At 36.6% G+C, this 16026-nt stretch overlaps 1 protein-coding gene across 4 annotated transcripts in view; it reads right to left on the minus strand.

Annotated features, from left to right (window-relative positions):
* Positions 1 to 6173: 6173 nt before the first annotated feature.
* The window catches only part of nckap5l (NCK-associated protein 5-like), a 57903-nt gene continuing 48050 nt past the window's right edge, over positions 6174 to 16026 (minus strand). For all 4 annotated transcript variants that reach the window (XM_056448682.1, XM_056448679.1, XM_056448681.1 and 1 more), the window contains exons 7-12: positions 12881 to 15975; positions 12325 to 12460; positions 12170 to 12245; positions 10824 to 11123; positions 10591 to 10739; positions 6174 to 7755 (exon numbers count right to left, since the gene is read on the minus strand). In XM_056448682.1, the coding sequence (XP_056304657.1) occupies positions 7504 to 7755; positions 10591 to 10739; positions 10824 to 11123; positions 12170 to 12245; positions 12325 to 12460; positions 12881 to 15975 (4008 nt within the window). In that variant the 3' untranslated portion in view covers positions 6174 to 7503. The remainder of the gene's footprint in view (positions 7756 to 10590; positions 10740 to 10823; positions 11124 to 12169; positions 12246 to 12324; positions 12461 to 12880; positions 15976 to 16026) is intronic.

A 16026-nucleotide genomic window follows, 5' to 3' on the forward strand; every position in this document is an offset into this window, starting at 1 on the left:
AAATGAAAAAAAAAACAGTAAACAAATGAATAAAAGTACAAAGGGACCATTTTAGTATGGTTGGACTTGACTTCCAAATGACTTTGGAAGTGAATGGTTCCCAGCTAAATCAAAAAAAAAAAAAAAAAAAAAAAATCAATATATACATTTGTGAAGAAACTCGAATACGTTTTAAACAAGGGAAGGTTGAGTAAATTATGGCAAAATGATCGTTGTTGGCTGAAAGCCCTTTAATAAACAGCTGCAGGAAGTATTCGAATAGCATGTAAAGGGCATTCAAATAATCGCAAGTATCCACTTTTAAACACTGAAACCCTATAGAGCCAACATTACTATGCTTGCCCTAATATAATCCTAAAATAATCTAACATTTTTAATCACAATGGGTTTAATCATTAAACAAGTAACTTGGACATCCTTCTTTTGGCCAGTGGGGGCGCCAGAATCAATCTTAGTATACAAAGACGTCTTATTCTGTAATAATAAATTATGTCAAGGGAAAAAATCAGATTTACAAGCATCAAAACAGTAAATCTCTGTTCTCTCTCTCTCTCTCTCTCTCTCTCTCTCTCTCTCTCTCTCTAAATCATTCCCAAAAATATTAGGTAATTGCTACTATCACTACATTTGACACTTAATAAATCATTAAAATATGACACATTTTAGAATCAGAATCAGAAAGAGCTTTATTGCCAGGTTTGTTCACACATACGGGGAATTTGTTTTCGTGACAGAGCTTCTACAGTGCAACAGGATAACAGAGACAGGACAAAAAACAGATTGGGATTGGGATTTTTTTACACTTTAAAAAATGATCCATTAGTTAATGTTAGTTAGCATAAACCAAGTATGATCGATCCTGCACAGCATTTTTTAATCACAGTTACATATACTAACACTGAGCAACTTTATTTTCATTAACTACCATCAACAAAGAACCATTAATACTGTAATAAATGCAAGGGCGTAAGTTTGCACTTGACATTGGTGGGGACGGGTGAATCAAACAACAAACACCCCCCCCCCCAATCACCCAAGAATGAACATCACTTATATACATGTGTGTATATGCAATTATTTATTTAACTGCTATTAAACTATATTAATAATTAATCCTCTCTTTGTACAGTTTATTAAGTTTTAGGACTGTAGCCAAGTGGGGTTCAGGTGGTTCGAAAGACCAAAAGTTAGATTATTATTATTATTATTATTTTTAAACTTTTCTTATTATTTAAATGGCCAAATTCTGACCGAGGAAAGTTGAATGTTCTGGTCAGTTTGTTATGTTCTGGTCAGTTTGTTATTTGGCAATAGGCTTCAGTTTTTAATTTAAAACAAGTTTTAACAGATTTAAAAAAAAAATGTAATGATAGATGATAATAAATTTGTATTTTAAAAATAAGTATCTTTTCATATTTTTATTAAGAATTTTCATTATTTATAAAACTGTAATATAAAACTTACCGTTTAAATGCACATTTGTAAATAAACACTTAAGATAGTAAAATAGTATGGTGAGCAATTTGACATAATGGTTGAAAATATTTTTGGTACATCAAAAAGTGTGGTTATGCTAACCATCCGACAAGATAATCCAGCAAAAATGAGTTCTTAAAATGTCAGTGAAATGCAATATTTATACCCCAGTATTAAACAACAGAAAATGAGGCGAATAACTGCAAAAAGGTTTAGTTTTTCCGAAAACAAATAAGCATCCCTTTCAATAAGCTGGCTACAGGCCTGATAGTGTAATGTTAAAAGAATGTTTATTAACTGATAAAGAGAGAGTTTAATTAAGACTTCCGTTATATTCCATAGTGCAAATGAAACACGTCTCATATATCAGTATTATGCCTACACAGACTGTATTTTTTTCTGACTAATTGTTTCAACACGAAATTGGACAAGCTACTCAGAGATTAGGAGAACTGACAGGGATCATATACTGTACTTTAGCTGTTTATTCTGCAGCTGTTTTTCAGGGCATATTATTCAGACTACATCAGTCTGCTATAACGATAGACTGTACGTTAAAGCCGAGGAAAACACGAGCATTAACGCCGTTATCATGATGGACTCATTCAGTAGAGAACTTGCGTTTATGTGACTTACACTTCCGTTGAAAAAAAGCACCTTATATCCACCTTTTTTTTGCTGCCGCCATCCTCGCTTGTGTGTCACCCAACACACCTTATTCCTCCAGCACGGGAAAAAAAACAATCCACTGCTTTTGGTGCTGCTTGTATGTGAAGGCAGCCATAGCCTCTCACATAATAGCAGGGAAAGGTACAGCCAATCAAAATGTCCATATGCGTTTTGGGGGCGGGAGGACTCGAGGAGAGAAGGTCATTTAACCTGCGTGTCTAGGTTAATGTTGACAGCGCGATTTTTTAAAAAAGTGGATTAAATTATTGGTGGGGACATTTCTATGGTAGGTGGCTATTGGTGGGGACGCGTCATCTCAGTCCACCCTAAATGTACGCCCCTGAATGAATGTATTGTTTGCTCATGTTAGTAAATACATCCCATTACCCATAGATATCGCATACAGGCCCTGACCATGTCAATAGTGCCGCCACATTTGTACAGTGCTCCCAGGACAAAAGTCATTCAGTTGCACTAGTCAAGAAGACTAAACTCAATGTGAAGATAATGGACTTTAGCGCTGTGTACATGTAGTATCGAGCAAACAAAGAAAACGGCAGAACATTTCATAGGTAAGATTTCATTGGTACGATGTTTTTATGTTACAAACTTTTGTCCTCAACAAGTAACTGATGATAATACAGTCACTTACTGCACTGACTATAAGACAAAGTAGCACCAACTCGCTCTAAATACTATGCTTTATGCTAATTTGGTTGATTAAAATCAGTAAACAAGGTAAATGAAATATGACAAGATGCTGCGGTGCTAGAAACTTGTATTATTGTGGGCTAAGAGAACGAGTTCATACCGGAGATTCATTCACGAATAATCACTCCCTCCGTTAGAATGAGAAGTGAAGAGAGGGGGAGTGTTTCAGGGCACAGATTAGATCAAATTTAAAAGGAAGGGAGGCTAATACATTTCCATGCACCCAAACACACGATCTTTGTCTGTAATACCTGTGCAGTCACTTATCCATCAATGTAGAAAAGTGATGTAAAATTTAAATTTTCGTAATTTAAAAAAATCTTTGCATAATGACCACCGGGAAAACTCCCGATCATAGATATATGCTTTTATGTGTGTATATATCTCTGGTTCTGGATGGCCAGTCCTCCACTGCAGCTTCGTCCCACATTCATTTCAAAGGAGCACTACCCTGTACTAAAATGGTGGCTCTATTGACTCATTCCTTCCAATAGACAACAATATCGTAGGCGACATCTAATGTAAATATCTATGATCATTAACTAATGGAGCATTATTCTAAAGTGTTACCTGATTTTTAAACAGTGTATTTGAAATAGTAAACAGCTTTAAAAATTTGATGTAGACACCAAAATGGCTCATCTTTGACCTTTATATCACAAAACTCTTTATTTCCATTAAATATCCCTTCACAAAAACGAATGCTTACACACAAAGCATACTTAAAAAGGTTTTTTATTGAGTTGCATGAGTGATGGCGATTGCTTAGAAAGGAGATTATGAAAACACATTTATGGCTTTTGCAGGACAGAGTGAAAACAAAAATCAGATAGCACCTTATATAAACATTTTACAGATATATTAACAACTTCATCATAAATTCTTTTGTAAACATACCAAACTAATATAAAATATTCCTGACAATTACAACAAAGTAAATAACAAAGGTTATAACGGCAGGCAAATTAGGCGACTACGATAAGAACACAAACTACTTATAAAAACAAAACATGTAAAAAATAAAAAATAATTTTGTGACAAATCAAGAGAGTGACATGCGTATAAGATCGAGGATGACTACAAAGTTCATTTATCTCTACAAAAAATCTTGCACAGGCTGTTGGATGACAGTGTGTGTGTATATATATATAGGCATATATGTCTGGGAATGTTTCTAATTCTTTGCTGTGGTGGTTTCATTAAAAACAGCTATTGAGGTCAGCGCAGATTAAAAGGATTCAGGTTGTACTACTAATCTATGGCTTATTGAGCAACCACTTGAAAAATGGAAAGTTTATTTATTTAATTTTGCCTGTAATCCATTTTGCAGGATTAGCATCGTCAAACGCATGCAACGCACCTTGACTTAAATCGTGCCAAAATGCTTTAGCCTGAAGAAATCTGATGGGTTTGTGGGGGGAATGAATAAAAATCACAACCATTTCCCAAAGAAATGCTGAGTTATCAACATGAAAGCCGGTCGACTGCAGGTTCATTTCTAACAGCTGTGGAAAGATGCATAAGGCAGAGTCAGCGTTATGTCGACAGAAATTATCAGCCACCTTTTTCCATAATGGTTGGCTTTTCTTTCATGTCTGGTCAACCAGAGACAAGCTGGGGAAGCTTTGTTAAAGTTTGCTGGGTGACCCAACAAAACACAGTTCAGAATCAGGTCATGAGCTCAAGTTTCTTAAAGGGTGCGTTCACACTTTGGTCCAGACCAAAAAAACATTAAACGTATACTGTCATTTTTAAGACTGAACCGTAAGATACAAAACCAAAAATGTCTTTGATGACTTTTTTTTTTTTTGGTGAAAGTACTTATCAGACATCCAAACAATGTTGTGTGTTGGAATAAACATACAGATGATGCCATTTTGATCAGTTGAGAACTTGAAGTAGCTTATACATTTTTAAAAGAGTGAAAGGAGTGGCAGGAATTCCTCAACTGTACATAGAAATAAAGATCTATGCAATGGAGACACACTTATGATATCTTGTTTCCGTCACTGAATAAAACAGATAATCGGCACTTTTTTCTCACAATTACGTTAGAGAGTCAGAATTGTGAGAAATAAACTTGCACTTGTCTTTTTTTCCTTTAGAGATGGACTTTATGGCGATAGCCAGTGTTGAGGGTCATACATTACAGGCAACTTGAGTTACGTAATATTAGTACTTTTCTAAGTAACGAGTAAAGCAACGCATTACTTTAAAAAAATAAATGAGAATTTTGGAGTCACTTTTCAAAAAAATGCAATGCGGGTTACTTTTTAGTTTAGTCAATTAGCTTTTAAAAAAATAAATTTCTGAATTAAAATGAATGTAGTCACGTTGAATTACGCGCACAATGAGAGAATGCAGGAACAGACAAAAACAAAGATGTGTACATTTCTGCGATGGAAGTATTCTCATTATTGAACACATGGAGCAAAAGGAACAAAGGATTATCTGAATGAACAGTGATTTTACTTTTTAATAAGACAAAAAGTAGCAAGCGCATTGCTTTAAAACTTTTTATTAATCTGTATATATGGCATGTATAAGGTAAGGAATTTCTCTGAAGATCAGATTATCCTACATGGATTTTTGTAAGTGTTTTTTAAAGGTAAATGACAGTTATACAGTGCGTTGTTATTGCAGAGCTCCTCTATTTAAAAAAAGTTCTGAACGAGATCAAGCCTCAGACAGGTCAGACATACATATATATACATACATACATACATATACATACATACATACATATACATACATACATACATATACATACATACATACATACATACATACATACATACATACATACATATATATATATATATATATATATATATACATATATATATATATACATATATATATATATATATATATATATATATATATATATATATATATATATATATATATATATATAATATATATATATATTATATATATATACACACATACATATATATATATATATATATATACACAACATACATATATATACATATATATATTATATATATGTATATATATATATGTATATGTATATATATGTATATTATATATGTATATGTATATATAATATATATATATAGATATATATGTATATGTAATATAGATATAATATATATATATATATATATGTATATGTATATATATATATATATATATATATGTATATATATATATATATGTATATATATATATATGTATATGTATATATATATATATATATATATAGATATATATAATATAGATATATATATATATATGTATATGTATATATATATATATATATGTATATGTATATATAATATATTAAAAAAATGGCCAACATGTTTAAGGGGTTTTAAAAGCACCACATCAAACTTGTAGCTCTTTTATAAAATGGTAGTAAATCACATTTTGAATCGCAAATTGTAATTTTGATCAGATAAATCGTATTTCGATTTTTTTATCCAAATCGTGCAGCCCTATCTTGCAGTTTTGTCCTAATAACTCGCAAATGTAAAATCGTAACGTAATTCTAAAAAAAAAAAGTCAAACAAATGACCTTTTCTGTCATTTTAATTCAGTGGCGGAAACCGTCTTGAATAGTAGCAGCCAACATCGTGTGACTATGGTGTAAAAAACTATCCTTGCTTGAGCATTCTGTCTTTTCTATGTGACATCATGTCCTGTTTTTGGCTTGTTTAGATGTCTTTGGTTGGTGTTGCATTCACATTTCAGTCAAAGCGGAGCAGAGTCTGCTCATTTGGTGTGCACCAAGATTCAGATGGCAGCGATCAGACTTTTTCAAATGAACCAGTTCAAGTGTGAACACACCCTAAAATCAAAATGTAACAAACAAAACATCACGGGCTGGTCTGGAAAACAATCTAACCTATAAACAGACATCAAGACTAGTACACAAACATTAAAACAAAAAAGAGATATCAGGCACAGTACGTTTGAATAGGAGTAACCAATAAAGGGTGGTCTTGTCTTACCACACTATTCAAAGAAAATAAATAAATATAATTCACCATGGAACACTGTAGCTCTGTCTTATATGGATCGCACTTACTGTGTGTTGCTGCTACTTGTTTTTTTTTTCTTTTAAACACAATGAATCAAAATCTACGGCTGATGCGAGTTTTACACAAATGCTTTTTCTTTATTATCATGAAATATGCATATTAAATTAACAATAATAATAATAATAATAATAAAAAAATCACATATATTAACATTCACTTTCCAATAACTTTACACAAATGTTACCAAAGATGTGTGCACCGATGAGAACCAGAACATTCTGTGAGATTAAAAACTGGAAGACTGAGCTTGAATTTCGTTCTCGAAAATGTAACCGAACGACAACATGAGCGGAACGTCACTACTTTTGCTACCACTTGAAACAGAGAGCACGAATGAGATGATGAAAGTCGATATAATGGCTAAAATGACACCACCACAAACACACTGGATCAAAAAAAAAGAAGTCCGACCATCAGGATAGAAACGTGGGTATTTTGTGTAAGCAGGGGGGTTTTCTCGGTCAAAAAAATGGGTTATCCTGTAAGCGTCCACCTTCGAAATATATTTGAAGCGTCACAAGAATCCAAGGGATGGGGGGATTTGAAAAAAAAGGGATGGTACCTGGTTATCATTCACTCAGCCTTGACTGCCACACGAGGACAGGCTGTCGTAGAGGGAATCGCTCAGAGACTCGGGCGTCTCCAGGACCTGCGGGTGGTTTGGGGACAGGCCGTCATCGGGTCGCTCTCTCACCAGCTCCAGACCAGTGTCCCGGACCAGCTCAGGGTTTGCAGGAATTCGGCTCTTGCCTCTGCGTGTCTGACCGGGCTGAGGAAGACTTCTGGGATCTCCCTCACGACTGGCCACTGAATCACTAGTCTTGTTGCGCTACGAATATAAAAACATGCTATGAGTAACACTGAAATGTATGCGACAATACAGTAAATTAGAGATCACTTTCTGAAATTCCACGGTCACTGCAAAGTCCTGTATTTGAAGTGATCCTAATAATCTGTTATATTTCTGCATATTTCTTGAGATACTAATATTATACAACATAATGCCATCAGATTTAGAAGCACAACTCACAAGCATCACAGTAAATGTGAACCATGACCGGACATGGCTGAAGAGAAGACATAGACGACGTTGTTTTTAGAGTTTTCGTTTGCACACAAATGTGTTTTTGGAGCTTTGCTTGGTAACAGTTGAACCACTGAATGTCACATGGAATGTCTCAAGAGTTCCCACTTAGATATGCTTGGCGTATAAAGCAGGTTTGGCATGCTGTCCCGGGAGAGAACCCTGAGCTCGGAGATATTTGAGCCCAGGGCTCCCACCCGGTCGATAAGCATATCAGGAGATCCGAGATCAGGTAGGTCTCGAAAGCTCCCCCTTTAGAAAAGGGAGGAAAAGGAGGAGATGGGGTGGAAGGGGATACAAGATAGAAACAGTAGGGAGAAAATGATCCATTTATAGTAAACTAGGATCACTCTAATTGGATTATTACTGATTACAGATGAGTGGCCAGACGTCCTCAATCATATCACGTGCTCCTCTCAAAAAATTAGTTTATGAAACCTCACTTTTTATAATGTTTTTGTTTCCTTTTCTGGACTTTGAACTTTTCATGACCCTTGCTTGTCTATGAAGGCTCAGAGAGCTCTCAGATTTCATCTAAAATATCTTCATTTGTGTTCTGAAGATGAACGAAGGACTTTGGGGATTGGGGGTGAGTAATTATTAACAGAATATTCTTTTTTTTTGTCTGAACTAACATTTTTAAATGAAAACATTACTGTCCATTTTTTACTGACTTTGTTGGATGAAAGATGTGACTGAAACCCTCTGACAGCAGGTTGCCCTGCCAAAATTGAGTTATTTAAATCTAAAATCAGTCATTTAAAATGCGTTTACCCCCAAATGTGATCATGTACAGTTTAAAAAACAGATTTTACATTTTAGATTACATATTAAAGAGTTAAAAATGTTACATTTTCTATTGATCATTCTCGGGAACAATTTACAATAAGGGTTTATTAGTTAATGTTTTTACTAACATCAAAAAACTATGAACGATGCATTTAATACGGTATTTATTCATCTTTGTTAGTGTTAATAAAGTTGTTAGTATTAGTTGATGTTAGTAAATACATTAACTAATGCAACCTTATTGTAAAGTGTGATGTCATTTTTCAACAGATTACTCAAAACATTTTTTTAAATAATATTCATGTTTTTACACTAAAATATTTAGTATACGCGTATATAATATATAATATAGTATATATTTTACACAGTTATAACAATTGTCTTTGTGTAAGCAAAGGAAAAGTGTTTCCATTTTTAGTCCATCACAGTCATCTAAACATTGATTTCTAAATAATCATGTGATACAGAACCTACTAAAAAATTCAGCTTTTTACATTACAGGAATAAATTTCATTTTTCACAAGAAAGTTGTCTTAAGTTATAATAATAATTCAGAATATTACTGTTTTTATTATAGTTCTGATCAAATACAGCTTTAGTGAGAATAAGAGAGATGTCATAATTTAAAAAATATATTTCAAGAGTTCCCACTTAGATATGCTTGGCGTATAAAGCAGGTTTGGCATGCTGTCCCAGAAGTGAACCCTGAGCTCAGAGATATTTGAGCTCAGGGCTCCCGCCCGGTCGATAAGCATATCAGGAGATCCGAGATCAGGTAGGTCTCGAGAGCTCCCCCTTTAAAAAAGGGAGGAAAATGAGGAGATGGGGTGGAAGGGGGGATTCTTCCAAACGAAGATAGAACAGTAGGGAGGAAATGATCCATTTATAGTAAACTAGGATCACTCTGATTGGATTATTACTGATTACAGATGAGTGGCCAGACGTGCTCAATCATATCACATGCTCCTCTCGAAATTAGTTTATAAAACTTCACATCATAATTTTAAAAGAAATAACCTAATAATTTTTAGGGGGTTTTTCACCTTTAATAGCCAGGACAGTGGAGCATACCTCTAAACCCTCCCGTTTTTGCCGGGATTCTCTGTTATTTTAATATTCTATCCCGCTATCATCCTGTTTAAGTATTTCCCCATACTTCTCACATATTTTTAATCTTTCAATGAAAAATAGAAGTAGAATCAAAACAAAGTCGATCCAAAATGTGATTTAATTACAAGAGCTATTCAACAGAATATGCTTTCGCTTTATTTTGGCTTGAAAGTACGTTGAAAAGAATATTAAAAAAATGGCCACATTCACTTCCTTTCTATTAAAGCTCTGCATCGGTCCCATGTAACCTCTGAATCAGTCAATTTATGAATTTTGTGAATTACATGCCATTTAAAGAGGAGCAGACACTTTGGGATTTGGGTGTGTGTTTAAACAGACAAATACAAATATATGTAATATGTAATAATATGTAATATGTAAACATGTCCATCTTGGCGTGTTCTATTTTTAACACAACTAATTTGTGTTTCACTGTAATCCCATATTTTTGCATCACTGCGTACCGGTCAACATTGGGGAATAAGGACAGGAATGTGTAGGGAGCAGAGAGAAAGGAGACAGATCGACAAAGGACCTCAAGCCGGGAATCATTCTCAGGTCGTCATGAGCATCACAGTGCTATGTATTGACACACTTAACCTCTAGGCTATTGGCGCAGACAATTTCAAACATTTTGAATGTTGTTGTGGTTGTTCTGTCAGGATATAAAGTTACACTTACCCTCTTAAATGAACTCTTGTGAGTCACCGGCTCCACTGCGTCTCCAACACCCAGATAAACCTCAGTCGACTCTGCAGATGCTTTGAGGTTTGGGAAAGTCCAGTTCTTTGTGGGGCCTAATTTCATAGGCGCTCCACAGATATCAGTGCCTGAAAAAAAAAAAGGACTTGAGAAATGGAGACACTAGAAACTCCATGTAGATTTCATTCTTTTCTCCAGTAACTGATAAATACCATCATGAACTATGTTTGCGATCTGGCCGGAGGGAATCTTGTTTTCTATAGTGCTGGTGTGATGGTCCATGTCTTGACCGCCCATATAATCCTCCTCTAATGATGACAACTCTCTCTCCAGAGTCCAGGCCTTGTGGGACATCTTCATCCCTGAGGCGTGTTTGGGCTGGAAGTGAGAAGGGTCGCTCTCCCCGTGGGCCTTTCCTTTTGGTATGCTTTTACAACCAGCATTTGCACTGTAGTCTGGAAGAGGGAAGGTGCCGATGCCGCTGTCAAGAGTGTGTGTGGAGATTCCAGATCCTGAAAGAGAGGAGTTTCAATATTATATATATATATATATATATATATATATATATATATATATATATATATATATAATTTTATAATAAAAAAAAAGATGCCAAATGATCAGATCTCTGTGTGACCACTGGCTAAAAATTGAATCATACTTCTGTGGTTATTTTGGTTAAAGTAACCTAAAAGTAATACTAAAGTAGTGTAACACATTTTTCTGACATTAATATTGTAATGTAACTAATTACAAAAAAATATGACAGTAGCTAGTATTATATAATGTATTACAATTTGGAAGTAACTTGCCCAACCGTGTTCATTGCATTGCTAATGTTCGTTAGCACCAGGATTCGATATTAATGGGGACTTGGAGCAAAATTGTCAATGCACAATTTAGTTAACAGATGTTGCATTAGAATTTGTTTAAATTGTTAAATAGGATCATCTGTACAATATTTAAAATAATGATATCATTTTTTGTTATTGGTCTTTCATTTTTAAAGTTGTTTATTCAAATAAAAACATCTAATTGGAGATTTATATCCTTTTGTCCCTTTTGAGAAATAATTACTCTTTACTCATGAGTAAATTTTTAATGAGTTAATTTTTACTTTTACTTGAGTAGATTTATAAACATGTAACTTTACTTTTACTTGAGCAGAATATTTTATTACTCTTTCCATCTCTGATTATTATATAACTGCATTTAAATATAAGATATATAACTGCATTTTGAATATAAATGACTGCTTATGTAAAAAAATAATAATAATATTCATAAAAAAATTTATTTATAAGGCAATGTGTAAGTTTTTTAGTAGCACTGCATGACAAACCATCAGACCCTAAGTATATAAGCAATAAAATGCGTGCTACACAGATGTTACTGGATGACTCGCATATGGAAGCCACAGAAAATTCAGACGCACCTAGATTACTCATCATCAATAACAGGTTAAAACCCGTTTTTGCTGCTACATGCTAATCGGTCAAAATTCCTGCCTCAGGGTACACTGAAAGACATGATGTCATACATTGTACTTGTGCCTGACCTGCAAAGTGTTCATGATGAATTGTCTCAGCCAGGTTATCATCCGACGTGACATCTTTACTTAGTAATGCAGAGACCTGTGAAAAAAACAGCCGAGGTAACATTAAAACTATTGTGTGTAAAGCAACATGTATTACTTTTATGAACTGAACTTACCTTTTCCATGTCATCACTGCTTCGTGTCTGACTGGCAATGGCAGCACTCTGGTGACTGAAAACAGGTCTGGATTTACAGTCAAATGACAGGCGTCTATGTGCCATACTGATGCCACTAGTATCCTTCCCATCAACCCTTGTGGAAAAAGTCAAATAAAATTTATGTCAATACACCTTTAGCTGTTGATTGATTTTTAAATAAAAAGCTTTTAAATAAAAGAAAAGTTTACATTTTGATTGTACGCAAATTTATTACATTTAAATTATTAAGCCAATCCAAAAAGCCCAGCCTTTACAATGACGCAAATTCCCAGTAACTCAGAGAGATGACTTACAAATCATATTCAAATTATGTCTCGAAGCATATTTTCTCACCTTACTCACTCATAAGTTATTTCAATTACCTTTCATCACTTGCAAACCTGAACTACAACTATGCATGAGCTAATTTGGCCTTTAATTTGTGGGTTGCTTTTCTGACTCATGCAAAAGGAAATGTCTTTGGCCATCTTTAAATGTCAAAACAATAACTTTTCAAAAGTTGTCTTGTACTGACCGGTTCAGAAGTTGCTGCATGAAGTTGTCAGATGGCACTCCTCTGTACATCACAGACAGCTGACCTTGGGCTTGGTCCATCACCACCTCACATGAATGTCCCTTTCCTTGACGGTCCAAGGCCACTCCATTCACATAAGCCCGTTCTTCTTCAAGAGCTTTATGCAAGCCCTCTGCCTTCTCAATCAGCATTGAAATGTTTAGGCTCTCACTCTCAGGTTTCTTCGCAGCCCCCTTGGAATCCTTGGATATATTGAGTTTCCATTCTCTCTTGTCATCTTTTACTTTCGATGTTTCTGGTTTACGGCTAAGAGCTGGAAGCTTGCTTTTTCTGAGACCAAACCAGTTAGCGATTCCATTGGAAGCCTTTTGCTTGACCTCGACCATCTGCCCTTTGTCTTGCTCTTGCAGCTTCAGCACATTTTCCTCAATGCCCTTCATGACCTTTTGCTCGATAGAAGACTGAGGGCTGGGGGCTGAGTGCCTCTTTTCTTCAACGGCCTCTACCGGCCTTGGTGGCGGCGGAGGAAGACTCTCTCCATAGGAAGATGTCTTCTTTTTATTGGCCCTGAGATGGCTCCTGTCTTCAGATTTGGACATGTACCTCTGAAATTCTGGAGTAGGTTTCCCTTCTCGGTTCATCGAGGGTGGCACAGTTTTAGTTGGTGACTTGAGAGGGATTTTATTGGGGCTGCTACTATGGGGACTAGCAACATTTTTTCCGTTATATGAAAGGCTATGGGGAGTTGTGCTCTTGGCATAGCTACGCAATGCCTGTGCTGCTTCTAGATTAGCAGATGGTTGGTGCATCTTAGATTTCGGGCTCTCTTGCTTGGCTATGAATGTTCTAGGGGATTCGTGTTCAAGTTTTGAGATTAACGTGTTGGACGGAAGAGACCTGACAGTTTGCTCAACATGCTGGAAGGCTCCTGGTTGTTTTGAAACAGCACCATCATAATGACCTGAATGGTATGATTTGTCCTCAATGGAATCTGTGTTTTTAGGAAGTCTATACTCCCCTGACTTGCAATCAGAGTTTCTGTCAGCAGTTTTGCTTTTATCTGTGGTTCTTGTTGGTATGCTTGCAACAGACTGGATTTCTTTCTTCTCTGCAAGTGGAGGACAGGCTGCAGACTCATCTGGGTTCCTCAACTTGCCAAGTGCAGCCAATCGTTCTTTAAAGGAATGACTTGATTCACCTGAATGTCTTCCAATCCCTGATTTTTTAGGGACAGGCGGTGGATCGCTCCTTTTAAAAGGTGATTCTGAGCTCTGTGAATCATTATCTGCCATTTCATTTTTCTCTTGGCTCCTTGATCTAGTGCTTATCCCAGTCTGAGCCTTCTGGGAGGATGACTGACTAGGCAGACTGCGATGATTGACTTGCTTATGCCACACTGGGCTCTCGGAGCTGTCCTCTTGGTCTGAGGAATCAGACTCTGGTGAGATCTCCTTATGCTTAAGACTCGTTGGTCTCTCTACACCAAACTTTGTCTGCTTTCCTTTTGCACCTTCATTAGCAGGGCTGGAATTTTGAAGAGATGAGCTCACTTCTCCAAGCAGCTGGGATACATCAGTGTTGCTCGTTTTGGAGATGTCTGATACATTTTCATAGTGTGGAATTTTCTGAGGGGTTTTCTGAATGGGAGTACTTTGTGTAGGCTTAGCTACACGACTTGTTTTAGGAATACCACAACCAAGATCCTTTGGCAAAGGTGTGGGGACATCATCAGGCTGGGGTGGAGAAGTTGGAGCAGAATGTGACTCTGATTTTGGAGGGGTCACCTGTCTTTGCCTTTCTGTCGTGGTGGCTTTTCGTGTGGCTACAGGCGAACTGTGCACCTCATAGTTGTTGCTCCGGCAAGGAATCTTTGAGCTTCTTGTCAACTGAGGGCTGAGACGAGGTGGAGGTACTGCGGTACGTTCTCCAATAGTGGGGATCTTAAGGAACTTGAGCAGTTTGGAGGGTGAGGCCTTGACCTCTCTAAGGCAGGAAACTTGACTCGGGCTGACTGCAACTTTCGATCTAATGGACTGAGGGTCAGATGGGGTGTCTTTTACAGGTACAGAGATATCATCTAGTACTTTTGAGGCAGTATGATTCTCATTGGGAGAAAACAACAGACCTTTGTGGACCTGTTCGCTGCTGTCAATCTCACAGTGTGTGTCTTTTAGTCCAAGAGTAGGCAGCTTTGAGGTGGCTATGTTGGTTTGACAGACACAGTCAGAGTCATCCTTTGTCGCAAACTCTTCTTTATCAAGCCTTTGTGGTGCTATAGCATGTAAGTGCTTTAAATCTGAGTCTAGCAGCACCACATCAATTGTGCCATCTTCACAAATAGTCTCATTACAGGTGCTGCTGCTCGACCTGTTGGATTGACACTCAAGGAGAAGATCTGACAACCTATGCTTTTCTCTTGTTTCTACCAACACATGGTCAGAGACTCCTCTTGGCTGATCTCTTTCTGAAATGGTCAATCTTGAGTATGATTCAGGGGCTTCTAATGAGTGAGGATCAATTGACTGTATAAGATCTTGCTCTGCTGAAAGAATCGACATATCTCCAGACGCCCTGTTTACAAACACTTCACTTGTACCTGTGGCAGGTTTCACGAGGCTCTGCATTTCCACATTCTCTTGGAAATCGGGTCGAGCCAAATTGAGGTTATCAATGGTAATGGGGGTTGAAGTGCAACAGCTGTGGCCACTCTTGGCTAAGCTGACGGAATCTTTATTGGACAGCATCAAACATGTGCTACAACTACCACACTTTACATTGCTGTGCTCTCCTCCATTCAAATGCTGATGTGTGCAAACATCTGGACAGGAATGGGAACAATGTGCTTTGGGTGCATTGCACCTGGATGTATTGTCTCTGCAGGCTAATACAGCCTCCTTAGAGGCAAGAGCCTGGCTGTAGTCACAGATGGAGGGAATGCCAGAGGAACGGTGGTACCGAAGTGGATCTGTTTCTTCAAGCTTGCGAAGGACCTCCAAAATGTGTGCTTTCTTCTTCAAAAATGGGGACATGGCCTCCATGGACGTGGATGAGCCTTGAGTCTCAGGTATGCAATTTTGTGCACATTCGCTGTTACCCTGTGGAAACAAATGCTAAGGATGAGGAAATTATGCAATCTCAGATTGATT

This window comes from Danio aesculapii, chromosome 23, assembly GCF_903798145.1.
Source record: "Danio aesculapii chromosome 23, fDanAes4.1, whole genome shotgun sequence".
NCBI classification, from domain to species: domain Eukaryota; kingdom Metazoa; phylum Chordata; class Actinopteri; order Cypriniformes; family Danionidae; genus Danio; species Danio aesculapii.